This window comes from Alosa alosa, chromosome 19, assembly GCF_017589495.1.
Source record: "Alosa alosa isolate M-15738 ecotype Scorff River chromosome 19, AALO_Geno_1.1, whole genome shotgun sequence".
Classification (NCBI taxonomy): Eukaryota; Metazoa; Chordata; class Actinopteri; order Clupeiformes; family Clupeidae; genus Alosa; species Alosa alosa.
Window position 1 is genome coordinate 5727327 of NC_063207.1, and position 27861 is coordinate 5755187.

At 46.4% G+C, this 27861-nt stretch overlaps 1 protein-coding gene across 1 annotated transcript; it reads left to right on the forward strand.

Annotated features, from left to right (window-relative positions):
* Positions 1-112: 112 nt before the first annotated feature.
* Positions 113-27792, forward strand: ahctf1 (AT hook containing transcription factor 1). Its single transcript, XM_048228274.1, has 36 exons — positions 113-360; positions 2550-2675; positions 3116-3369; positions 4486-4666; positions 5086-5293; positions 6259-6375; positions 6647-6731; positions 7133-7283; positions 7649-7781; positions 8034-8215; positions 8413-8474; positions 8630-8758; positions 9099-9189; positions 9435-9524; positions 10168-10308; positions 10596-10700; positions 10994-11093; positions 11811-11934; positions 12339-12395; positions 13163-13312; positions 14104-14294; positions 14851-14995; positions 15402-15533; positions 15744-15891; positions 16641-16791; positions 16931-17038; positions 17524-17680; positions 18129-18353; positions 19993-20929; positions 21176-21266; positions 21410-21510; positions 21760-22019; positions 23010-25511; positions 26044-26130; positions 26465-26535; positions 26807-27792. Exons 2-36 carry the CDS (start codon positions 2555-2557, stop codon positions 27021-27023), a joined length of 8004 nt encoding a protein of 2667 aa, XP_048084231.1. The 5' UTR covers positions 113-360; positions 2550-2554; the 3' UTR covers positions 27024-27792.
* Positions 27793-27861: the final 69 nt, after the last annotated feature.

Consider the following 27861-nt stretch of genomic DNA (forward strand, 5'->3'; position numbering starts at 1 on the left):
AATTAAGCAAACTGTTGGCCTACAAATTATTGGGTGAAAATCGCTTGAAATCTCGCGGTAACATTTCTGGCGCTTTGACGTCTACGGGATTTTCCACGGCAATTTTATACGCAATACTTTACACAGCGATATGGAAATGGCGCTTGCGTTTAAGTCCTAGTGGTTAGGGCAGACAGCCGCTAAGTCTCAAAACTCAAGGTCCACCGTTAGAAATTGTAGTTTGGTCTTGTCAGAGTCGTCTTCTAAGTCTATACAATTTAGCAAACGTGCATGTGAGAAGGGCGGATTATGACAGAAGAAAAGTCGCATCGGAGGACACATTTGAGTCAACAGTATTTTGAAACCGTCAACATCAGACAGGTACGTTTGCTATCTCAACTCAGGCTAGCAATGCTAGCATATTAGTCTATCAGAAAACTGACCACGTTATGTTTGACCAACCGGTTTATTCTATCCTGGTGTTAGAAATCATACATAATGATAAATGGATCAATTGTGTCAACCTCTAGTCTATTAATAAATGCAGGGTAATTTTAAAGGCATTAATCTCAGTTCATAAATTCACTAAATTGTGGTTCAGCCAATTTAGCTGCTATTGCTAGCTAGCACAAGGCTTCCTAGCTTGGTAGCTAGCGTTTGCTTGAGTAATGCAAAGTTTGACTTAACCTACCAAGAGGTAGTCAGTTGCTAAGCTGCTATTACTAGCTACATGTAAATATATGGTATTCGTGCACAATGGCTATTGCCGTGACCGATACGTTTTAGTAGTTATTTTGTCGTGTTGCTTGTTGAGATGTCTGATGTTTTGGTGGCTAATTTGCAGTGTGTCGCTAACGGCATGTCATTCTGGTAACGTTAGCTAATGTTGATTTTTTTTTTTTACAAAGCTAGGTAACTGTTTGCTATTTAGTCCAGCAAAAGCACAAACTGGCAGATACTGCAACTGAAAGTGTTTTTGAAATTATTGGTCAATTGTTTTTTTGTCATCAAACATAAAACTGCGTCAATAATGTGGTTGCTAGGTCGTTTGAAGTTGTCCAACTTAACTGGTAACGTTAGCATGTCACGAAAAACCGGTGAAAAGCGTGTGATGCCTTTTGCTAACTTGTAACTGTGCCGCTGTAATTTAGGAGTCAATTTCACGGCGTCATAAGTCTTTAGTAGCATGTCTACTTTGTGTCATTAATGACATGTGAAGTGTGTGCATTTAGCCTCTTTTCATTTGAACAGTTCAGTTAATGAGAGCCATTAGCCGAACAAAATTGGGCCTTGAACATGAGGCCAAGCAGCCAGTGTGTCACTGTAGAATATCAAATTAATGCTAACAATTTCCTTTACGTGGTCAATAACCAGATGTATCTGGCGTGAACATTTATCTTTTTGTGTAAAACATTGATGTTAATATAAGCTCATGCTTGACATACTCTTAATAAGCTGCACATTGTTAATTTCCTTTGGTGAAAGTGGTGGACCTAAAAGTCAACCAATCTGGGTAACTCGTGTAGAATCAGGAAGCAAAATCTGTAACCACAGCATATACTCTGCATCGCTATTAATTTCCTGATTATATCGAGCGAAGACTTCTGGTCGTTAACGTTAAATGTTAACTGTCCGATGTCTCTAGTTTTGCTGGTCACGTTGAGGCTTTGTGATCCGGACTGCCATTCCCCAACATCTGCGCGGGCACATTTTCAAATCCTAGAGCGTTTGCATGAGAAGGCTTGTATATAGGGGGCACTATTTGCGTGTTTTCCGGAGCTCAAGAAAACTACACGCAAGTAGGTGAAAAGAAGTGCAGATCGCTAAAGTTGTGGACTATGCTTTTCTATGTCTCAGCCCAACACATTCATCGTTTCTAGCTATAGTCTTATCTCCTGCAGAACATACACCCTACATCAGGATATTTGCGAAAGGGTAGGCCTAGCTTATGTGGTGTTGTGCTAGTACAGTACTAGCTATTTCAGTTAATATATCAGCATGGTCAGAGACTTATAGAAATAGGACCACGCCTAAATCAATATTAAAAAAAGAGCAGTTCACAGCTGCCTAGAACACTGAGCACACAGCCCTAAGCCTTACTTCCACATTAAGTCAAGTGAGTTCAGTGTCCTGGTGGGCCTAGTGTTCTGCACACAGTTGCTACAGCTGTTATGTAAAGCTACAGGCGTCAAAACTGCGGACAGCTGATAGCCCCACTGTAAAAAAAAGGCTTATTGTCTGTCGTTCCCTTTCACATTGAACATGTAAATGTTGCGGAGGCTCTGGGGGGAGCAACTAGGCAGCTTTGCTCTTGGCTTCAAGTCTTTCTGAGGCTTGGAAGTCAATGACTGCATTGTTCCATTTCTCTATCATTGTTGGTGACCTGCAGGCTTGCAAATTGATTTTGCATTTGTTGGTGTTTGTGTTTGTGTGTGTGTGTGTGTGTGTGTTTGGGGTTGATTGTGTGCTTATTGCTTAGGTGTGTTTGCTTGCTTGCTGTGTGCTTTTGTTTGTTTGTTTGTCTGTCTGTATATATTGACATCATGTGTGATATTTCTTCCCTTGTTCAGTAAGCATGCGTGACCTGGCTGCCCAGGTCACCAGCAGCCTGTTGCGCTTCCCGGAGGTGACTGTAGAAGCTCTGGGTGAAGATGAAGTCACGCTGGACTCTGTGCTGCATGGCAGGTTCACCGTCGGTAAGATTCGATTCCTTTCTATTCCTCTGCAGCTAAGGAGCACATTATGTTATATATCAAACCTACATTTAGCTATGTAAATGAAGTGGTTGTCTAGTAAGCACATGTGCATATGCTTTAACTACCTATGTTGTATGTTGCTTTGGATAAAATGCTGTTTTAACCTAAGAAATGTTGGATGTGGCCAGTTTTGAGTTGTGAGACCCTGAAATTGCATAAAAGTGGTCAGACCTGAAGTAGGTGCAGATATTTGTAAAGGGTCATTGACTTTTAGGCCCTTACTTGATTGTATGGTGAAGTGGACTTCCCTCATCCAGAGTCTACTGAACCTATTTATGATGCAGTAAAAATGCACTACAGCCCACAGTGTGCATGTGTCTGCCTTTATGTTTTCATCCATATACTTGACATACATGTGTGTGTGTGTGTGTGTGTTGCAGGGCGGAGTGGGTTGGCCTGGCTGGCGTGTGGCCCCCAGCTGGAGGTGGTGCACTCGGTGACGGCCGAGCGCTTCTCGGCCTACTGCTTCAGCAGCCTCAGCGAACACCCGCCCAACGTGCTGGCGGCGCACGACTTCTGCTGGCTGAAGCGCACGGGTCTGCTGGTGGGCCTGGAGGAGGCCGAGGGCAGCATGCTCTGTCTCTACGACCTGGGCATCTCCCGCGTCGTCAAGGCCGTCGTCATCCCTGGCAGGGTGAGTAGGCTTGCCTTGTCCCCCAATGCCCCCAAAGACCAGGCTGACAAAACCCACCGGCCGCAAATTGGTACTAAAACCTGTTCTCCTGTGTGCAAGTGGTGCTGTGAAGGAAATGTGTGATAAAGGCTTATGTATTCCTGTATTTAAATGTTGCATGTCTGTGTGTTTTCTACAGAAATTAGCCTCTTTGTCTGTTTTATGTTTGCATGGGTTGTGTTGATTGAGCTATGGTTGTCAGCTGTGTGAGAGAAATGTATGTGTTTGTGCATGTGTGTGCATTCCGGAGAGAGAAACCACTGAGTTTCATCAGCAGAGTTTTGTGTGTGTGTGGGACAACTTCAGCTCAGCTCCATAGAATTGCATTAGAAGAGTGCATTTTTTTCTTGTTTTATGAGACTTTGTAGAAAACTTTGTTGAAAATGATGGCCAACCAATGCAACACTGATGCACAGAATACTGGCTTTCAGTCATCTGAACCTCATCTGTGAATTAAGCCATACAGTCAACTCAGTGTGAAGAAACTAAACCAGGATGTATATATTTGCTCTAATGTAAGCCTCTTGGGATGTGATTTTTACAGACTGGCTGAGGGCTACCATTGCAGTTCTAGTCAATTTCAGAGTTTGTTGGAGCAACAGTAACTAAGGGTGAATTAATTGAAGGGTGAATTAATCCACCACAGTTTGACTCATTGGAAATTGTGTCTGTGAGGGGAGAGTGTAGAAATGAGAAAGCATCGAACCAAGTATGTTTGAGGACACATCGTAGACTTCATCAGCTAAGCATCGCTTAGAAGAAGAACAAAGCAACCCTCTTTAGAGTATTAGTCATCACCTGCTTCTCTACCTCAGCCCACAGCTGTGCCTTCACTTGGGAGATACACGGACAGTTAATTTACCCAGTCTCATGAAGTGTGTCTCTCTCTCTCTCTCTCTCTCTCTCTCTCTCTCTCTCTCTCTCTCTGCTTTTTTCTTTCTCTTTTCTCTCTCTCTCTCTCTCTCTCTCACGTGCTTTTGCTTTCTCTTTTCTCTCTCTTTCGCTCTCACTCTTCTTTCTCTTTCTTCTCTCTCCATCTCTCTCTCTGTGTCTCTCTCTGTCTCTCTCTCTCTCCAGATCACAGCCATCGAGCCCATTGTGAGTTATGGAGGGGCCAGTGCAAACACCCAGCACCTTCACCAGAGCCTGCGCTGGTTTTTCGGCGTGGCCGCCGTTGTCACGGACATCGGGCACGTCCTCCTGGTGGACCTCTGTCTAGATGACCTGTCCTGCAGCCAGAGTGAACTGGAACCTTCTGGTGAGCCCCCGGACACTTCAGTTTAGTGCCAGCTTGCACTTTAGTGGGGCTCTCCCACGGAAGATGCTTGGTTTTTAAGAGTAGGATGGTGGATTTGTAAATGTAAAAGTAGCTTTCGGAAGTGTTGGTTCACAAATTGAGAATGCCTTTCTTTCTCTGCTGAATACCACTGTATCTCTGCTGAAATGTTAGCATCCCAGCGTTCACATAAACATGCAGGTTTGAGAATGGATTGAAGACGGGCATCTTTGATGACAGCATGACAATGTTGACTTAGACTTAGACGGCAAGAAAAGCTTCGCAGTAGTGTTAAAGTGGGTTTTGTAGTACAGAGCAATTGCATGCATGACGCCAACAACGTGTCACAGCCAGATGTGACTAACCCCTGCTTTGTGGATGCTACTGTGCTGTCTCCGCAGACCTGGAGGTGGTGAACAAGTCGCCGTCGGAGATCCCGCGTCTGAGGGAGGGGGTGACTCAGCAGGGCCGCCACCTGTGCCTGCAGCTCAACAGCCCCACGGGCACCGGCGCCTCCGCCCTGCAGTACATCCCCCGCACCAACCAGCTCGCCGTCGGCTTCTCCGACGGGTACCTGCAGCTCTGGAACATGAAGACCCTCAAGAAAGAGTAAGTGGGGGGGGCTGCAATGTTCGTACCACATTTGGGTCAAATTTCCCTCACGGCATCAAAAGAGTATATATACTTAGGGCCCGTCCCATTTCTTCCCCCTTAAAACTTCCACTTGGTTTTGATTGCCCTCAACATTAAAGCCCCCTCGACAAGGGAAGTGGAGGTGAAGATCTTTCCCTATGAATTGGGACACCACTATATGCAAATTAGCGTAGCTTAACGTGCTCACCTCGTCCGCGGCGCGGCGCCGGCGTGTCTACCGGTAGTAGCCTGCTACTATTTTCATTTAGGAACATGCCCGTTCCAGCGGTCAATGTTGTGTGGGCTGTGCTGGTTTATCTACGTATGGTTAATCAACAAAGAAATTCGTGTTCATGTGAACGCCAGAACACATACCTTAAATATTGACGAAACTACCCAGATCAGATATATTTACGTTATTTGATGGGCAGACTCTCTCAAAGCACTCAGCAGATATCATAACATCGTCGGATAGGTATTGGGACGGGCCCTTATACTTATACCACGGCAACCCGGGTTTGAATCAGACCCGTGGATGTTTCCTGATCCCTCCCCATCTCTCTCACTCACTTCCAGTCACTCTTCACTGTCAAGTGGCCATTAATATGCTTTTTCAAAAAAGATAGTATGAAGACTGACCTGGGCCCTCTGAGCCTCTCACTTTGTAAGCATTTTCTGTCCCCCTTTGTTTGTGGAAAATATCTGTGGGAGCCTTAGTCTTTGTCTTCCTATTGTGTAGCTGAATGTAACTGTAGAATAATATGTCATTAATATCTTACTTGAGTTTGTTGGCATGCTTAATTATCACTCATTTTAATGAGTGATGGTGGTTTTGGTTGCATAGCTTTAGAATCTGTAGTTCAGCTCGGTAAAACTGTTGGACCTGTCTGCCTCTATCCCACCTCTGACGTCTGTCTGAACCCCCACACACACCTGTGCAGGTATCACTCTCAGCTGGAAGGAGGCAGGGTTCCTGTCTACGCCTTCACGTTCCAGGAGCCAGAGAACGACCCCCGCAACTGTTGCTACCTGTGGGCAGTGCAGTCGGCTCAGGACCTGTGAGTTCCCCCGTTACCTCCAAGGCAGCGTTAGTCAGCAGCAGCTCTGGGGGAGGAGGATGATGTTGGATGTTTGAGTTTAGTCACTCGTGCAAATCGCATAGAAACAAGTGATAACGTTAGAATACTCCTTTCCAATCAAACCCTACTATTCCCTTTCAGCACACACACACACACACACACACACAAAAGCACCCAGACTGGGTTGCACTAAAAACGTTGCCCCGCGCTTATCCCCAGTGATCTAACGTGATTATTTCCTCTCCTCCAGTGAGGGGGATGTGGTGAGCCTCCACCTGCTGCAGCTGGCCTACGGAGAGCGAAAGTGTCTCGCCTCCGGCAAGATTCTCTACGAGGTAATCCGCTGGTGCTTCAGTTAACATCCGAGTCTGTCACAATTTACAAAGTGTTCTCCTCTTTTGTTTTGGGACTAAGTCTGTACATATTAATGCTGTGGTGATGATGATGAATTTAATAGAATCAATAATTTAGGTTCTGTTACATTATATCTGTTTCTTCATAATACTCTTGTTAATTGACCTATAAGTCATAAGGACCTGAGTGTGCTTTTTATCTACAGGTATGTTTGTATGATTATCGTAGATTTGTAACTGTGTGTTTGTTTCAGAGATTAGAGTACTGAAAGGAGCGGTCTATTTGAGTTACCGTGTGTGTGTGTGTTTCAGAGATTAGAGTAATGAAAGGCGCGATCTATCTGAGTTACCGTGTGTGTGTGTGTGTGTGTGTGTGTTTTCAGGGTTTAGAGTACTGCGAGGGACGCTACAGCCAGGACCTGAACGGCACAGCCTTCCCTCTCAGGGCTCAGGCCACCAACACGCGCCTGCTCAGCTGCCAGACCATCGAGAAGTTCCGCCACCACCCTGACCGCGACGACAGCATGAACGAAGGTTCGCAGCTGAGTTATCAGAAATTCATATAGAAATGCTTCTTTCCTACCTATTCTACACCTGTTTTGCTCCATTTCTTCAGACATGAGGTTAATACACAGGGATGGGCTACACATGGAAATTCTTCGTTCTTTAACACAATCTGATTCTGATTCATTGGGCTACTGGGCACTGTGGTTAATACACGGTTGCTGTAAATGCATGTTTTTTTTGTTGTTGTTGTTTTTTTGAGTAGCCTAAAATAAACGGTCATGTGTTGTACACAGTGCAGCTAATACACACGAAATTATTGTAGATGGCCCTCGGTGGCCTGCAGGTGGTAGTTTAGAAACGTGTGTTTTAAAAAGACCAATCTCTCCTCACAGTGGCTTCACCAGACACCAGCGTGTCCATCTTCAGCTGGCAGGTCAAGTCTTACGGGCAGGCCAAGCCATCCACGTACATCAGTGTGTTCGACATCAACAGATGGTACCACGCACAGATGCCCGATTCTCTGAGGTGAGCACTGTTTGTTTTCTCACTCAATAGACGCGTTGGGGTGGGTATGCGTGACTAGGACAGCGGCTGATTTGCATGGGATCCGTGCGAGCGACTGTCTGATGGCGTACGACAAAAGTTCGCTCAAAGCGTTGCGTTGCATCGCGCTGCTCGCGTCACTTGCATTCAGGACACTCCAATTGAAAACCGTGTAATTAAACGGATTTTATCGCTAATGTCGTTTTTGTTTTGTTTTGTTTTTTTGTGGAGCAGGGCAGGGGAGTCTCTACGTAACTGCCCGTACTTCGCCGTGTGGTCCCTGGACGCGGTGGTGGAGATGGCCGCGACCAGCCCCCTGCTGGACGTGCTGGTGCACGAGCGCAGCCTGAGCAGGGGCCTGCCCTACACCTGCCCTCCCCCCGAACAGTTCTTCAACCCCACCACATACAACTTCGGTGAGCAGTGGCCCTGGGACACACACACACACACACACCTCTGATGTAATATGTGGATGGGATTTTGTACATTGTAAAGGAATGGAAAATCGGTACAGGAATAGGAGAGACTAGCCCATGTCACTTTCCTTCTGGCTCGTGTGTGTTGGGGGGCATACATACTCATTCCTTTTTTCTTTTTTTCTTCCTATTTCTAGATGCAAGCTGCTTGCTGAACTCTGGGATTGTGCACTTAACTTGCTCTGGTCATCAGAAGGAGGTTAGTTTTTTTTTCTTTGTCATTCTCTTTCATGCTTCGTTTCTGTGACCATGAGCAGCTCTTGACCATGAGCTGCCTCCAGCAACCTGACTGGTGAGAGAAGTGTGGTCAGTTAATTAAGTTCTGTTGTAACATGGCTGATGTCATCCCTGTAGACCCTGAGCTACCTGAAGAAGGTGGCTCCCACGCTGAGCGAGGGCATCTCCAGCGGATACACCCGCTGTCTGGTGTCCGGCTTGCTGTCCCCGCGCCTGGCCGACGTCCAGGCCTCCAACCTGTCTCAGGTGAGACTGCCCCTCTTGTTCTCTCACTTTCTTTCATTCTTTACTTTGTTCTCTTTCTTTCTTTCTTTCTTTCTTCCTCTCTTTCTCTTTCTTTCTCTTGCTCTGTTTATCTCCTTTCTTTCTTTCTTTCTTTCTTTCTTTCTTTCTTTCTTTCTCTCTCTTTCTTTCTGCCTCCTTCTATTCCTCCTACTCTCTGCAGGTGGCAGAACAAATGACATCATGGCATGCGTATGGCAGTGTTGGCGGGTGGCAGAAGGGATTTCTGCACACTCGTTTGTTTTCGCTAGTTTGTCTCTAATCTCCTTGACGTGCCCTCTTTCCCATGGTGCTGTTTTTTTAGGACGAACAGCTAGACGCCATCTTATCCACAGCGGTGGAGACGAGCTCCCTCGGACTGATCACTGGATGTATAAAACAGTGGACTGCTGAAGGTGAGTGCTATGATGGGATAATCAGCTGTTGTTTAGCCAGTGAACTGTATATGATCTGCAAAGTGCTTTACACAAGGCAGTGATAAAGGTATCCATGATGCTACATAGTATTCAGTATTTGCACAAATGGTAAACAAATTATGTTACTCTTCATGCTTTCTTGTAAAAAAAAAAATGAGAATGGTAATGTAATTGTGCAGAAGTATAATTATTTTGTATCTCTGTGTCTGTATGGGTATTCACAGAGCAACCAGGATCAGCAGCAAACCTGCGGTACATTCTGGAATGGGCCTGGGATAAAGTGGTCCACACCAAACAGGAGCTGGATGGCATCTGTGAGTCACTTAGTCACTTGCCTTGCCGAATAACCCTGCAGTCTTCCTAAATAAATACACCCAACCCTGTGCCATGACTCGTGAAAAAGGATTGAATGTCGTAAGGGGAGATGAGCAACCTTGGATAGATTCAAATGCATGACATTTTAAACACATTTATTCATAGAGGAGACGAGGTCCTATGCTACACTCTTAACTCTCATGTCATCATAGCAGTAAACATTCATAAAAAAACAGCAAACAATCATCTTTTATATTAGTTATGGCTATACGGTTGTTTTGTAAAGCAGAGAGTAGTCCATGTGTTTGATTCTCACTGATCACAAACTTCCATCAGATGTTCCTCCTCTGTGCTTTTTTCACTGGGCCAAAGTTCACTTGTATGAGCCAGATGGTTTTAATCGAAATGCGGTAACTTGAGCATTCCGGCACTGTTTGTCTGACAATGGTATTTAGTTGACATTGCAGCATAGCTGTTGTGTTATTCACAACCTGTTACTCAGTCTTACTTCCTGTTTGTGTAGCTTCTTTCCTCACCACGCTGGGAAGTGCTGATGTGAGCACAACTCTTTCCTGCCTGCACTCAACGGGAATGGGAGCACTTCCTGTTTGTTTATTTGTGTGTTTGTGTTTGTGTGCGCAGGTGAGCCCCTGTTTGACAGCTCGTCAAACTTCACGGAGCCCCAGACCCTGCAGCTGCTGCAGCACAGCCAGCGGTTGCTGGGCAACCTCCGCACCATCTTCCACTCCCTGCTCAGCCAGGCCCAGGAGATCACACCGAAAGGTACCCGCCCACAGCTCCAGTCACCGTGCTTTTTACAGTAGGGATGTAACGGTGAATCCATTAGTTGTCCACAATTCAAATTAATTTGGAACTATTTTGGTAATTGATTAATCGGTTAGTAATTTTTTTTTTTTTTTTTTTTTTTTTTTTTTTTTTTTTTTTTTTAAATAGAAAAAGTTAATTGATTCCAGCTTCTTGAAACTGATTGTTTCCTGCTTTATGCATTATAATACCATGTGAACATTTCTAATGATGGTGCCATTTGTCAATGCTTGTTCCCTATGCAGGTCTTGTGGGCCTCATCAACAAAAACCTGGTGTCCAGTCTGATTGCACAGTATTCACAAGTGGTCCTATGGTTCTGCCGGACTGGCCTACTCCCTGAGGGTTCAGGTACAAGCCCAACTCCCTTATTCTCTCCCTCAGTACTTTCAGCATGTTCATGTAATTCTCTGTACGTCTGTCTGGTCATTTAGTATAATGTCAATGTTAATTTATTTATATAGCACAATAAAAATACAACAGTTGACCAAAGTGTTGTAAAAATAAAATAAAATTAAAATACAACCATAGTGTAGGATTATAGATAGAGAGATGGAGTATACGCCATTCCAAGTGGACTTGTGAAAGCTAGGTGTCAGTTATTGTTATGCCTTATCTTTTAACTGCTCGACCTTTGAACCCAGATGATGAAGACGCTCTGCAGATTTCAAGGCCCTTCTACAGCTACTCAATCATCAAGACCTACTACACCGGCAGACGAGAGGAGCTGCAACGCCTCACCAAGTAAGACCCCGGATTGGCCCACATCTCTGTGGTGTGAGCTGCTTGATTATGGTGAACATCATAACCACAAATTCGTTTGATCAATATTGAGATTACGATTGTCTAACACGATTGCTCAATGACTATGGACACACTTAAACGTTTCAAAAAACAAAATAACAGTGGCTGTCATTTTAATTCAGCTGAAGACAAAAAAAAATGTAACCCCCCACCCCCACCATCTGGACATGGCAGTGTCTGTCAGTGTCACTGAGTCCTATATCTGTTGGGGGAATAGTGAAGGATGCCCATGTTCATCCTAGTTCTCTCTGTATAGTGGGTGTAAAACTGGTTCATGCTGTGGGCACAGATGTATGTTAACTTTGAAAGTGCTGTATCAGACCTAGTAGGTTTTATTTATTTAAATGTTCCTGTCTTTGCAAATTGCCATGTAAATTGCATTTATTATTTAAACATGGTTACCACTACGAGGCAAAACGGGGAGCTGGATTTGTAAGACAAAACATCATAATTGTTTAACTTTGATTAGTGAGTGTTCAATGGAATCTTTTTTAATTGCCATACAATTTGTTGTCATTTTTAATACAAAGTACAAACACCAACCAGGTGAAGTTTTCTTTTTGATCAGCTTCAGATGGCCTCAGCATGTGTTATGTCAGGTTGTATGCAGGTAGTTCCAGTGTGGCGGGGCCTGTAATTGGCTGGTTTGTTCCACAGGGACAAATGGAATGCTGACTGCCTCATGATTGATGCACTGGTGGGCCAATGCGGCGAGCGACTGGCTGACCTGTGGAAAAGGGACGAGGGGGGAGCAGGGCAGTACCCACCTCTTTCACTGCATGTAAGGTCCCATTCATATCTTCTCACAAAGCACACTTTGGTGCCAGCATGCTTACGGTAACCCAAGACCCAAGTAGCGGCTAAGACCCGTTGATCTGGTCCATGTAAGGTGTATAGGCCAGAGTTGTGTTCAAATGAGCAAACATAGGCGAACGTTTTCAAACAGTTTTCATTGAGATCACCGCGAACAGTTTGAGGATGTAGTTCTTCGCAAACATACAGTGGAGCTGGACTAAGGATTTCCATTAATAAGGAATGTTTCTGAATTGTTGAAATGTAAATCTTCAGAGAAAAGATATTCACCACGAACGTTCGCTACTGAACTTGAATGCACCTCAGCTGTCCTTTTGTTCTCGGTAGTCATGTTTGGATGGTGCACTCATGACCTCTGTTTTTCCTCCACAGGCCTTGCTGGACATCTACCTCCTGGAGAACATTGATGAATCTGCCAAACACGCCATTGTATCCTTCACAGCAATTTCTTTAAAGTATATTTTTTGGGGGGGCTTTTGCCTTTATGTCGATAAGACAGGGAGCGATTGGGAAAGCGAGATGGGGAGGAATCAGGAAATTACAGCAGGTCGGAATCAAACTTGTGTCGCCATGGGCACAGACTGGAGGAACGCAAATGAGTAAAAGTTTTTTTTTTTTTTTTTTTTTTTTTCCTTCAAGGAACGGCATCTTTCCGTATTCCTAGCGACTGCTACTCTTACTCAAATCGATTTTTAAGCCAGCATTCTAGTCTTTACTCCGCTACGTTTTCAATTATGCTTTTTTATTACGAGTACAAGTTTATTATTTGAGGAAAAGTGTCTCGAGGGAGAAAAGCACACTGCTCCCTCGGTGCACAGCAGAGTGGGAGAAAAGAAATGCTTCAGGATGCATGTTGCCCCACGATTATGAAAGTAATGACTGGCCTAAAAACACAAGTGCTTGATCAAGGGTCCGGCCTGGCCTGAGGATAGTGGCGGGAAATAAGAAAATATTAGAGAAGGTAATTCATCTGTTGATTTTTCTTTAAGTATCATCACAGAAGTAGTAAGTGATTAGCAAACTCCGAGCAGCCAACTCGAATAAATTGTTATATCGATAATCGGTTTAGAATCAAATTGTGAGGTGCCAAGAGATTCCCTACTACTCACTACTAGTTGAGTCGCTTGCTTCGTATACCCCCTGGATTCATGATGTCCTAAACTCATCTAGTTTCTTTCCTTAACCTCACGGCTCAGGTTATTTATTTACTGCTGGATGTCATGTACTCTTTATATAATAATAAGAGCGGTTCGTCAGTAGAGTCCTTCCCAACAGCGTTCGCCATTCCCATTGGCCTGGTCAAGCTGGTGCAAGGCCTGTGGCTACTGGACCATCGGGACCATGAGGTTAGTATTTTCAGCGTGACATTCCGTAGACACATAACTAACCATCCTGGGCTGTTCGGTGAGATGTTTTTTGGGGGGGGGGTTGCCTCAGTGCCCAGTTTCAATTTTTTCTCTATGGTGAAAAAAGTTTGACCGCTGTTAAGTGCTAGCAGAAAATGAAGGTGCCGAGATCAAAGTAAATTTTTGCGGCCACCTCCTCACCTGTCTATGCTAATCCAGGGAGTATTTTATATATATATTTATTTATTTTATTAATGCTAACATTATGAAATGTTCGCAATGGGCCTCATATTCAACACAGGGGAAATAATCCACTCTCAATGGCCCCAAAAGCCAATCACCGAACTAAATCTGAATCCAAACCTTGGCCAACTTCTGTGATGTCTCTGTTTAATAACTCCCCAGTAGCCCTTTATGAGTCCAATTCAGTTTATTTCTGCCAGAACCTGCCAGATGGAGTGAAATGGGCATTTTATTTTTAGGTCATTAAGTTCCTCTGTGCGTTTTTATTTTTAGAATGTTCTTTCCACAGCAATAAGAACTTGTCTGTTCTAGTCAACCTAGCTCGAACCCCCTCCATTTCATTAAATTGTTTAATTGACACCAGATGACTCTCAAATATCTCTCGTCCAAAAACACAACCTGTCAAGTTTTTGCATAGAGCCTGTTTAGCCACTGTGTTTCTCATACTTGACCTTTCTTTCTCTTCTTTCTCTCCTTCAATCTATCTTCTATCCCAATCCCCCCACACACACACACACCAACACACACACACGCACCTCTCCGTGTAGAACTCCCTGGAGCTGCTGCTGCACCCGGCCACCAGTCACTCTCTGTGGGCGTGGCAGCATGGCCGCGTGCTGGAGGCGCTCATGTGCCAGGGCCAGCACGCCATCGCCCTGCGCTACCTGCACGTCATGAAGCCCTCGCTCGGCACCACCAAAGAGGCCAAGCTCTGCCTCTCCGTCCTCCTGCACAACAGGTACGCTACGCACGCGCACACCACCTACTCCACTCAGTGTTTCCCACAGAGTTGAATTCTAATTGTGGTGGTAGGTTTGCAGAATTAACTTGAATGCAGCAACAGTTTTTAACAAATTAGTGCAGCGTGGTTATGATGCTAACCAGATTTAAGCACAATTTAGTACAACCAGGAAAATCATTGTGTGGTGGTCAATATTGATATTGCGGTGGGCTGCCACAAATAAGTCAATGTATGGGAAACACTGCCAGTTATTAGGTTTCTTGAATGCCCCCATTTCTATTGCTAGCACTAGTCCAGAGTTTCCAGGTTAATGACTCCTATTATATCAGTCTTGTATTAATTTGGTAGAGGCACCAAAAGCTTTTCAGATGGAAACGGTTCCCGTTCTTTGTCCTTGGAGACGGACCACTCAACTCGGCACTTGCCTTGCTTTGCCTACTCGCTTCTCACTGAGAATGAATTGACGAATGAAGAGATATTTGGTGAATGTAACAAGAAGCTGTGCTAAAATCCCTTCCTATTCCCTCTGTGTGTCCCTCCTCTCTCTCCGTAGATGCATGGTGGAGGCGTGGGCTCTGCTGAGGCAGCACTCTAACAAGCTCAACATGGAGGAGCTGCTGCGCTTTCTGTATGAGACCAGTCAGGAGTTGGACCTCATGAAGGAGCTGCTCAAGCTGCCTCTGGGCCTCACCGAACAGGTAGGGGGCGCTGTTTGCCGCAGCTCACTTACATTGTTAGGGTTTCCCTCCTGTGTGTAAGCCAGTGTGTGTCCTCTCGGCCTCAGAGAGCAGGGTTTTGGAAATTGACTTTTTAAAAAGTGTCTGTCTACCAGTCACTGACACACAAATGGTCAAATGTACCAGCCATTCAATAATAAATCATTATTCTGTGTCTTGACGTCTACCAGCTTTCACTTTCTTATTGTACCAGCATTTGGCTGGTGCTGCTGGTCCCAGCAGCAGGGGGCACTGTTTCCTCCACCTTTAGACACACCTCTAGGGTTTCATTTTTTAAATCAGTATGAACTTGTCTTTTGTAGCTTACTTTTTTTGGTTGTATTTTTGTTGTATATTTTATTTTTAACTACGTGTGTGTGTTTGGCAGGAATGTCTGGAGCGTTTTCTTCAGGGCACAGGAGGGCTCCAGAACCGGGAGCTGCTGATGGTGCATTACCTGCAGCAAGCCAATTACGTGCCCGCTCTTCAGCTCAACCATACACTAAAGATGAACACGCTGGTAATGACACACACACACACACACACACACACACACACACACACTCTCACACATGTATTACTCACAGTGGGTCGGTACGTGTCCTTTAGAACAAATGAAACTGATGTGATTGCTTCTGTTTTCTAATGATTAGGTGTTGTTAGGAGCACAAGAACTCCCCAATGTGTGGGACTGTGCTTTTTTTTAACCTCTCAATTTTTTTAAACCCAGAACGACCGTGACCCTAAAATGAAGGAACGCTCCAACACCAGGAACTCCATCCTGGACCAGTATGGGAAAGTCCTGCCCAGAGCGCAGAGAAGACTGGCCACAGAGAGGGCCAAGCCCTACAGCAACCCTTCCACCATGCTCAGAAAGGGTGGGTAGCTTTACAGGGTATCCTAACTGCATCCGAGCGAGCGACTGTCGTGTGACATTGAATGCTCTCTGTCTACACTGTCTATTGCATCATATTTATATGTATACAGTTAAGAACAAAATTATTCATACCCCTAGCAAATATTAATTTAATGTTGATTTTGTCTTGACGAATATGTTTGTTCTGACTGAAAATGATACTGCCACATGACTGAAGGTTGTAAGACAATGTGGTAGAAACATGGAATCAAAAAAAGAAGCATTTTCATCTTTTTATGAAAAGTGGCATGTCCAAATGATTCATACCCTTTTTAAATAATCAGTGGAAACATCTTTATTTGCATTCACAGCTCTCAAAATGGTTCTTATAATACCTACCAAGCCACACCATAATGATTCTAGACCGCACCTTTTTAGCAGCAATCTGGGTTTTGAGGCAGGAAGGATTATTTGCCATCACTCTGGCTGGCCTTGTGCTCACTTTTTTTGACGGATTGAGGTCTGGACTCTAAAATGTCGATCTTGTTGTGTGTTAACCATTTCTTGCCTTGTTCGGCTGTATGTTTTGGATCATTGTGTGGTTTAATGGTCCAACACCACCTACTGGTCACAGATTGCCTGATCTGTTCCTCCAGAATCTTAATGTAGCCCCTTGTTTTAGTTTTGGGACCTTAGTGTATTAAGTCATTTGAGTGTGTTATTGATGCTTATTGTGCCTAGCTCACTGGGTGGTTGGTTTTGTAATTTCAGTGTCCAGACCACAGCCGTTGTCCACTGTGGCTAAGCGTTCGGCCGCTGAAAGTGTGCTGACGAGAGCAACCTTCATCAGCAGTGTCCTCTCCAAGATCGAGGAGGTGTGGGTGGGAAAGGACAGCACCCCGGAGTCCTCTCCTCTCAAGAGGTAGACATCCGCTCACCGCCTCTAACGCCTGTGTTTAGACATGACATAACTCTCTGCAGGAAACTGTCCTATTCTTCTTCATGAAATGGTTTCTTATCTTTCTGAAAAAAAAAAAAGAATTGTATTTTTTCGTGCTCAGTCCCAGAGTGCCCGAAGTGCTTGTGCCAAGCCCCCAGCGTCCCCCAACCGATCTACCTGAAGCCTTTGTGGGCACGCCAATCACCGTGACGAAAAAGAGAATGTCCAGGTGACGTCCACTCACCTCATCACACCTGATACAAACTTAACACCCAAGAGCATCGTTGTGGTATTGCTGAATTAATTGTGTTTAGTGATGTTTTATCCTTTAGAGAGATTTTTTTCCTTTTTTAGATTAGCGTGCTGGAATAGCACCATACAGATTAGGCTTGTGGACTTTGTGTGTTATGATTGCCCTCATTCTAAAGGTAGTCTGTGGAGTTTTAGTTTCAGGTTCGCATGCAAGCCAGGTAGCGTCGGCCAGCTCTCTTGTAATATAATTTTGAACCATGTGTGGTGCGCTATTTGATACAATGGAAGTCAGTAGAAGAGTGCCCATTGGAAAACTCCACATTCCACCTTTATTGTGAAACCTCTAGTGTTGCATTCAGGACTCCAGCATAGGTTGCAAGGGTGGTGCTATTGTGTCAGTCAGTTCTCTTATGTTCTTTGTTGGATGTTTTGTACTGACCTCCCCTCTCCCTCTGTGTGCAGGATGTTTGATTTGATGGTGCACCCCTCCTGCCTGAACACCCCTGAGCCCCCCAACCAGCTTCAGACCCCCCCTCGGACCTCGAGCATGTGGACTGCCCCAAAAAGCATCCCGCGAGCCCCTGAGCTGGACCTGCTGCAAACCCCACAAGTTGTCAAGGTAACAGATGTGGACACGCTGACCTGTGCTACACAAGATGCCATACACACATGAAAGTGCCTCATGTGCAGGGGGTTAGTCTGGTACTATCAGATTGGTGAACCTGAAGTCAAATGCTTTGACAAAAGCCATGTGCGTGGGCCTTTTGTTTGTTTGTTTGTTTGTTTGTTTGTTTGTTTGTTTTTTATTTATTTATTTATTTATTTATTTATGCCTAATGTCTAAAGTAACCTAGTTTTTGTAATTTCAATTTTATTACCATCTTGGCATTCAAGAACAACTGCCCAGGTCAATCAATGGTTGTTAAAACATCTTGCCCAATAAAAGGACTGCAGTTGAAAATAAGCCAGCCAGCTAACACTGGCACATTTTACAGAAATGTTGATTTAATGTGTTGTCATAAAAAAATGAACTTGAAATGAAGTCATAAACTGTGTGTGTGTTCCAGAGAGCTCGTGCTTTGGCTGCATCAGTCCCCGTCTTCTCCAGCTTCACCCCCCAGTCCATTCTGCGGAGCAGCCTTCGGCCCACCCCAGTGGCCACCCCCTCTGCCTCCCCCGGCCGCTCCGTCACACCGCCCCCGCGCCCCAAAGAGAGCCGCATCACCTTCGTGGAGGAGGAGGAGGCCGCCAGCCCGGAGTTACCCAAGAACCCAGCGCCCTGGAGCAACGGGGTAATGCAGGCAGGCAGATAGATAGATAGATAGATAGATAGATAGACTTTAATTATCCCACAGGGAAATTCAGTTGTTTCAGCAGCTTTAAAGGTACGATTTGTAGGATTGTTACCGAACGTTCTGTAGGCCAAAATCAAAACACTGGTGAACGTTCTCAAGACTACCAGACGTGAGCATCTTCTGGGTTGCCAGATGTAATGAAGACTTAGCTAACGTTAGTTGACCTGCAGCTGCTTTAACGTTTCTCCAACCATGACCCAGCATGAAGTTTAGCCTAGGCTACCTGTCGTAGAGAAATATGGCCTTGATTCTTCGTTTGATGAAGACGTCACCATCTCAGGAAGCTCCTCCGATGTCCACTTAATTTGTTTCTTGTTTTAATTTTTGAAATTGGCCTGCCTCTCGTAGGCGTTCATGACTACAACTGACAGCTGTTGACAGTTGGCCTTTGCTAATTTGGCAACCCAAATAGGAAGATGCGCTAGCCCATTATTAATACGCTATTCTAGAATTAATCGTTCAAAACATAAACGAAATTCCAAGAGATTCCGCCCCGTAACTCTTTTATTTTCATGGGTTTTACAGGGTTTTACGGGTTAGAGTAATGTTGTCAAATAAGCCATTACTTTAATTCATCGTGTTTCCTTACTCTGACTAGCCTGGGTGTTCCCATGCTGCCTTGCGCGCGATTTGATTCACGCTGCTAATTTTTGCCTCAGATAGGGAACCAATCACAGAACAGGGGGGAAAGCAAGACGACGATGAGCTATGCACAGACGCATTTGATAGACATCCGTGGCACCCAATAAACAGATCTAGGCATTTTTTTCAAATACGAGAAAATGAACGTTTGGTTCCCAGACCACGTCTCATTGAGAAGTGGTGGCGCTAGCCAGGCTATACTCATTTTTGGAATGGTTACAGTTTATTTTCCATTATTTCCTACATACTGGACCTTTTAAGAACATACAGCAAGCACACATATAGTCCACATGCATAACAAGAAATTACTTTCAGTGTAAAGAGAATAAGAAAATTCATAAGAAATTACTTTCACCCGGCCCTAGCTGTGGCGCGGCTGGCTGGGGCATCTGCACCATACGCCGGTGACCCGGGTTCGATTCCCGCCCCGTGGTCGTTTCCAGATCCCACACCTGCTCTCTCCCACTCACTTCCTGTCACTCTCCACTGTCACTATCATTATAGGCATAAAAAGGCCAAAAAAATATACTTATATATAAAAAAAAAATTACTTTCACCCACAAGACATAGCATGTGGTAGCTGTCAAGGTACCATACACATCCAAGTGCCAAACTGTAACTGCCTAATAAGACATAAATCAAGACAATTGCCTCCATATTAGATATAAGTGATTAAAAGATACTACAACAGACTGCCTAAGCTCTGTAGTTGATACCATATGTTTGTCTCTCGGTATAGGTTTTACTATTTGTTTAATGCAATGGTCCACAGCAGCAAAGAACACATCATAGGTCATAGATGCATATGAAGGGCACGGTTGGATGTTAATTGCAGTTGTAAATAAACGTTTGTTTTGCAAAAAAGTTAAATACTGTTATCCAGATTTAAAGTTACTCATTGTTATGTTTCTTTTGGTTTTGTTTGACTTATCAGATTGTGGGTGACAGTGAGGTTAGCCTGTCTCAGAGATCTAGTGTCCACTCGTACGAAGAGGAGGAGGAGGAAGAGGAGGGCAAGCCGAGGGTGACCTGCTTCCCTCCGGCAGAGAAGCTTGCGGCTGCGGCGAGTGAGCGCGCGGGTCGGGACTGGTCGAAGAGCGGTTCCTCATCTGTTCGAGAAGTCTCCGCCAGCATGCCCGTGCTGGCTAGACGGCCGAGCCTCGGACACGACACCAGCGTAGCATCGGTGGACCAGTCGCTTGAGTCCACTCTGGAGTTCCACGACGCCCCGATGCCGGAGGACCTGCTGCTGGACCAGCCCGAACCCACAATGGTGTGGGAGGAGCAGGTGGACGATGAGGTGATCGTAGTCAGGCGGTCGGCCGGAAAAGCATCAAAGGCAGAACCGTCGCTGGATGATACCGTTCCAGAGGAGCCCCCTGTGGCTGCTCACGAGGAGAACACTCCGCTCACCGTGGAGGAGAAGATTGAGGAGCAGAAGAAGGAGGTGATGGACCAGGAGGAAGTTGAGGAATGTAAGCCAGAACCTGAGCCCGAAATCCAAGTAGCATCAGAATCGAGCGGAGAGATGGAGGTCTCCGTGGCTCCACCTGAAGCCCTTCCTGCTGTGGAGGAAGGCGAGTGCGATCCGGAGGTTGTGCAGGCGCCGCAGGAGGAGGAAGCTGAGGATGCGGCTGAGGCTCTCACAGACTCGGAGCTGCTGAACGCAACGGTGGAGGTGAAAGCCGCTGAAGCAGAGGAACTTGTCTGTGTGTCTGAGAACGCTGCCGATGTTCTTCCCGAGTTCGATCACGTACCGGAACAAGAACCAGAACCCACCACAACCATGGCCAACCATGCTGGGAATCCAGAGGAATCAAAGCCAGATGTTGACGTGGAGGAGAACATCCCCAGGAAGCAGGACGTCACAGGTGAGAATTGGACACAGTCAGGGTAGTCATACTGTAGTGGCAGGTGAAGAGGCCCAGGTGCTTTTTCTATTGGTTGAGAAAAAGGTAACATAACAGACACAGTTGTATTGTGACAAGCTGATTTAATGTACATCATGTATTTAAGTTTTGATGTGCCTTGGTATTCTGTTACTCTTTTGTAACCAATACAGGTGGTTCTGCTAAATGTGAGATGGTCTTTATAAACTGGGCCTTTGTTTCCCTTAGATCTGGATATTGATGCTTATGTGGAGCATCATTTATTTGACAATATGTCCCCTCCTCGCTCACCAACACGGAACTGGACGACCATTAACAGGTACACAGCGACTCCTTACAAATCCTTACAACTTTGTTGCCTTTGGCCTGGAGTTTTTTTCCGAGTATGTTTGTCCTTCTGAAACATAATCTTTTTCTGAAACTGTACTTTGTCATGCAGCGACGCTGTCCACGAAATGGCTGAGGAACAAGCCCTGTGTCCACTGCAGTGTCCACTGATGTGCCAATGCTGGCCACTCAGAAGTCTGTGGCCTCCTCAGAGCCCACAACCTCTGGCTCTCCCTGTAAGCTCCCATTGTCTTGTTTTACACACAAGTGGTGATGCAGAGGCTTAGTGTTGTATGCCGTAAAACGAAAAATGAGAAGGAGAAATTTTCAATTCTGTGTTTTTTTTTTATAATTATTATTTATTTATTTATTTATTTATTTATTTATTTAAAATTTAATTAATCAAAGCTTTTGTGTGCTTAACAACTGTGCTCAATAGCTATGCTCACATTTTGATCAATTGTCTGTTGTCTGTTTTCCTGTAGCTGTGGTGAGTGTGAATGACAGTGAGGATCTCTCCAGTGCCGCCTCAGAGGACGAGTCGGACTCTGAAGACGAAGAGGAGGAGGACGAGGAGGAAGAGGACTCGGGCAGTGAGGTGGAGATCATAGAGGAGGTGGAGGGGAACGGGCGGGCACTCCGCCAACCTCCCGCTCACCTGTACCTGGAAGAGCTGCCGCCCCATGCTCATTACCTGCAGGAGCAGACCTCCGCCGTGCTCTCGCTAGTCTCACCTGAGGCTCAGGTACGCTCATCATCACACACCCGGCCGTCTTATCCACGACTTCCACTCCGTGCTCACGTTTTATGGCTTCACAGTCTGTTATTTCTTTAGCTATGTTGATCACATCAAATACATATTTGCATCGGTTTTGTAATTGTATACAAATTCTGGCACTTGGCTAGCATGCAGTAGCCAGAAAAGCTGTGGGTTCAATTTCCTGATTGCCACCGTTGTCTAGCTTGAAAGCCAGCCAAACTTAGCCCAGCCCACAACAGGTCGCGAAGTTTGATCTGGAATTGTTCCATTGAGGAGTACTTATGTCCGAACCAGGGCTGTTCAGACCAATCAAATTGTGTGGGCGGGCTTTGTGCAATGATAGACAAGGCACTGTTGTTCATCTGTCCATCACGTCATCTGAGCACGCTTCGGTTGATTTTGTTTGCATCTGAAACGCTGTCACTGGAAGCTAGACAGACTGGTTCTAAGACCCTGTTTACACGTAGGAAAAACGCATATTATTTCCATGCAGTTTGGCCTTTTATTTACACGAAAACGGATGTTTTATCACTGAAAACAATTATTTCTGAAAACTCTGGCCAAATGGAAATGTGCATGTAATTTTGCATTTTCAGGGGAAAAATGGTGTTTTGCATTGACATGCTCCCTCATTTGTTTGAAATCTCTGATTGGCTATCTGTTTGCTCGAGGGGTTTGCGGCACTCTTCCCCATCTGTTTTTAGCATCGGTGTGAGCGGAATTATTTATAAAAACGAACAGGGAAATAGCCTAAACATGGTCTTCGATTTCGCTATTGTATGTTTTTCCAAGATATTTACAGCGCAATAACTTAAATGTTTTCTGGTCGTTTTTTTTTTATGTTGTTACATCAGACTAACCGTTGTCAGTTGTGTGTCAGTTGCCTTAAGCAAGGTACTTAACCCCGAGTTATAACTTCTCTTGCTTGTTATTTTTGTCAATTAATGTGGACCCTTTTCTCTTGTTCTCCCCCAGCAGGTGGAGGGCATCATGCTGGAGGAGGATGAGGATGAGGAGGTGGTGATGCTTGGCCTGGGCCCCAGGTGCCTGGATGAAGATGACGCTGAGGTGAGCTACACCGAGCTCAAGCCCCCTGCCACAATCCTGGTCCCACTGGAGCTCGCCGAGGATGTGTTGGTGGACTCCGACCCCCATCAGCCCCAGCACCTGCTGGACGAAGGGGCCCTGGCCGCAGTCATGCCGGTCGAGTCCACAGTGACCCCTGCTGGTGGCTTCTCACTAATGCTGGAGGCCGAGGAGGAAGAGGAGGAGGAGGAGGTGAGGGAGCGTCAGGCTGTGGAGCAGGTGGACGCGGGTGGAGAGATGGATCAGCTGATGGAACTACCTGAGGTTGAGGAGGATCAGCTGGTGATGGGCATTGATACCAGAACCCAAGAGCTGGCGGATCAAGAGCAGGTGGACACACCTGGCCCACAGGTGCACGCACAGGAGGAGAGGGACACACAGGTGGGCACCGCTGAGGAGCCGGAGGACGGAGACGCTCGGGACACTGTGCCAGTATCTGTGGATGCAGAGATGCCCACGGAGGGGGAGGTGGCGTTTGACGCCCCTGCCCTCCCTGGCTCTGCCGGAGAGAGCGAGGCCAGGCAGGTGAGCGACACACCTGAAGCGGAGGTGGGACAGGTGGAGCGGCAGGTGCAGGACACACCTGAGCCGTTGGAAGCGGCAGGAGCCACACTGGAGGAAGAGGAGGAGCGCATGGCCAGTGTGGAGGACTTGGCGGAGGTGCCAGGCACTGAGGAGGAGAGTCCCACTGAGATGGAGACCCAAACTGAGGAACCAAACGAAAACCTTCCACAGGAACCCAATCAGGCTGAGGAGGAACCCAAGGAACATGCACCTGAGGCTGAGGAAGAACCCAAGGAACCTGCACCTGAGGCTGAGGAGGAACCCATGGAACCTGCACCTGAGGCTGAGGAAGAACCCAAGGAACCTGCACCTGAGGCTGAGGAAGAACCCATGGAACCTGCACCTGAGGCTGAGGAAGAACCCAAGGAACCTGCACCTGAGGCTGAGGAGGCTTCACTGCCGCAGTCGTCTGCTGATGCTGATGATCCAGAAGGAGAGGAGATCTCGAGCTCTGCTGCTGATGCTGAGGTCGCAGAGGTCAAGGAGAAGAGCACTTCAGGTGCAAGGGCTGAGAACGGGAGGTCTACCAGGCAGAGTGAGCAGGCAGCTGCTGCTGCGGCTACTGAGATCGCAGACACTACCTATGACATTCCTCCGGTCAGCACAAGGAAAGGCAGCAGTCATAGGAAAAATGTGACTTTCCTCTCACCCGTCATTCAAGTGGAGAAGGACCTCTCGGCCAGTGAGGGGGCAGAAGAGCAGAGTGACCCTCCGGTGCCCTCCACGCCGCGACGCTCCACCAGGAGTGGCAAGCAGCTGCCAGATGTTCAGGTTCCCGTCACGCCCAGGAGGAGAACGAGACGGACCGAACCGGAGCAGCAGAAGAAGGAGGAGGAGGAAGAGGAGGAGGAGGCTCCATCAGCTAGCACAACAGTCAACTCCAAACCCAGGACCTCAAAGAGACAGACACCACAGAAAGCCACTCCAAGGAAGGGCGGTCGGAGAACCAGGAGCTTGGTAGACACCGAGGAGGCCGTCGACGAGCAGCCTGCCGTCGAGTTGCCGGAGACGGGTCGACGGAGCACCAGAAAGACGCGGAACACGTCCATCCTGGAGGCTCCTGAAGCTCCAGCTGTGGCTCCTGAGGCTAAGCTGATTGAGGAGCCCCCCAGGTCGGCCTCCAGTAGCCCCGGCAGGGTGACCCGAGCGTCAGCCCGGGGGGTCAGCCTCACCCTGGACAGCTTCCAGAAGCCGCCGCCGCCAGCCGAGACCGCTGTCGTCGTCACACCGCCCAGAAGCAGAAGGAAGACGAGGGCCGGCACGGCCGAGAAGGCCAAAGCCACTACGGACTCTCCCGACGACACCGCGCCTCCCAGCGGCACAGCCGTGCGCCGGCTGACCCGGGGTCGCCACTGGAAGGACATGGAGGGCGAGGAGGGCGAGGAGAAGAAGGACGAGCTGGGCATCATGGACACCACTGTGGAGCTGGTGCCCGGGACGCCACTAGGGGACGCTCTGATGGAGAGGCTCCAGGGAGAGGCCAGAGGGGAGGGGGCGGGGGTTGGGGTCGCCGTGACTGAGATCATCCGCGCCAAGCGCAGGACCACGCGGGCAGCCGCGCCGCTCACCCCCGTGCTGGAGCCCGAGGATGGCGTGAGCAGCCAAGCGGACATGGACGCAGACGCTAGTGCTGTGGCTGAGCCGCCGGAATCAGCGGCAAGTCCGAGTCCGAGTCGGAGACGCGCGCGGGCTAGTAAGGCCCCCGCGCCTGAGGTGCCCACGCAGACGGACACTTTCACCTTCACACCGATGAGGAGGACTAGAGGTGAGCAGTCAGCTGGGAATCATCATACACATTATAGAGATCGTGTTGGAGTTGCTTTTGAATGAAATCTTTTTTTTTTTTTTTTACCTGATAAACTTGTAAACTTAATTGATGTATCTAACTGGATATTATTGAGTGACTAATGTTATGTCATAATGTTATGATGGTTGTGTTCCTCATACCACACTCACTCACTCACTCACTCACTCACTCACTCACACACACACACACACACACACACACACACACACACACACACACACACACACACACACACACCTCACACACACACACAACCTCTGTTTCTTTGGTCCCTTCCCCCATCTCTGATTCTCTCTCAACTCCTTTTTTTCTTCCCATTTCATTGCCCATGTGTTTCTTTCTTTTGCTCACACACACACACACACACTTTTTCTCTCTTTGTGCTCTTCACTCCCACTTTCACCCCCCTCTTTCTCTCTCTCTCTCTCTCTCTCTCTCTCTCTCTCTCTCTCTCTCTCTCTCTCTCTCTCTCTCCTCTCTCTCTCTCTCTCTCTCTCTCTCTCTCTCTCTCTCTCTCTCTCTCTCTCTCTCTCTCTCTCTCTCCACTGTTTGTCAGGACCCCGTGGAGGACCTGGCACCCCTGCCTGGCACCCTTTCGACGAAGTCCCAGACATCTCCGAGCCCCAGTCCAGCAGCCAGGTGTGTTAAGTTAACCCTGTTGGTCTGCTAGTACTGCAGGGATGTCAGCAGCCATGTTTAACAGAATCTCTTTAGTGTGTCTGAGTGCATGATGTAGACCAAGGGATCACCTGCGTATTCTGAATTTGATGCCCTTGTCCCATTTTTAGATGATTCTGGTATTTTGGGTGACACTGTATGAAGAGAATAAAGTAAAATATAATGTATTGCTTTATTTTGTGATACTGATCTAGATGTGTTGAGTTAATTAATGGTTATTTAACGCTTTTATTAATGAACTTTCATTTTGATCAAGTTAATGAGCTGTTTTTTTATTTGTGTGTTAACTCTGCAGGATAACAACAAAGCGGATGATGTGGCGACGGAAACCAGAACTAGTCAGCCGAAAAAGACCCGAACCACCGGGTCAGAACGGTCATTTCATCTGATTTGATCCTGTTTGGTGGCCCACACAGCAGCCGCTGTGGAAGTCCATCACACATACAGTGTGGTGGAAGTTATTTGTCTCCACAGTGACATTTTCCCCCCACATTGTTGTGTCTATAGATGTTCAAACATTTTGTATCATGGAATTTGTGTGTTGTTGATAGATGAGCAACGTCTTTTTGTCAGCTTGAAAGGATTCTTACTTAAGTTTCACAGTGCTGAAAATGTTTTTTTTCCATCATGGTTTTAGGCTGAAGGCTTCTGTGGAGCCCCCGGCGCCAGTGACTGCGTCGCTGCTGTCGCCCCTGGTGACGCCGGAGGAGCTGACGACGGGGCGGACGCAGCGCAGGGTGGCGGAGCGCACCAGGGACGAGGAGGAGAAGCCCGCTCCCAGGATGAACCTGCGGCGCAAGCGCGTGCTGGACGCCATCTTCCCCAAGCCCGTCGCCAGGAGGAAGAAGCTCTGATGCGCCACACACTGACCCAACGCCCACACAAACAAAACCCACCCAGCCAGCCAGCCAGCCAACCCCCATAGGTCAATTTGAGGACTTCTCGATTGGACTTCAGTGTGACCTCCCAGGACGACGTCCTTTCTTTGCCTCTGTTGGTCTTTCCTTTTCCCTCTTCTGTTTTTAGAGAAAGACACGTTGCTGCCTGCTGTTTTAATTTAAGAATAACCAGTGGAAATTTTTTTTCAAATTAATAAAACAGATCTAATTTAGGAAATGGAAATATTAATTTTATATAAATTACTGTAAAGTTTACAGCAAGGAGAACTGTGGGACTTCAGCACCAAAAAACAAGATGGCTTAGTTTTTAAATATGCATTTCTACTAATTGATGCAAGTGTAAATAGTCTTTTGAGTATGTTAAATAAAATTGAACCCTTGTAAATGATTTTGCTTCTGTTTGAAGTGTTGATGTTTTGTTTTGTTGTTCACTTTTTTTCTGCAGTGTATACAACTTCATAAAGTAATTATGTCTTAACATGGAGTTTTCTCTGAATGGTTTGAAAGCACTAATTTAGTTGTGTGATGTGGAAGGGGTTGTATACACAGTAAATCTATCACATGATGCTTTTCACAGAATGTAAAAGGATCCTTATTTTTGTATGGGCTGCTTAAACACAATGTGGCTAAGTTCATTTTTAATGCTTGCTCTGTATGACTGTGGAATTTCCTGTCTGGGTCAATCTGGGCTTTTGGTATATAATCATTAAAATATCTTAATGTATTTTTCAGTATAACAATGACGATTCTCATCATTTTACACTCTAGCAGGGCTGTCGTGAAGGTTTTTTTT

Coding starts and splice junctions, on each gene's coding strand:
- ahctf1 (XM_048228274.1), top strand. CDS start 2,555: ATGCGTGACCTGGCTGCCCAGGTCACCAGCAGCCTGTTGCGCTTCCCG. Junction 5,294..6,258: donor ATGAAGACCCTCAAGAAAGA/GTAAGTGGGGGG, acceptor ACACCTGTGCAG/GTATCACTCTCAGCTGGAAG. Junction 20,930..21,175: donor CAGGAAGCAGGACGTCACAG/GTGAGAATTGGA, acceptor TGTTTCCCTTAG/ATCTGGATATTGATGCTTAT.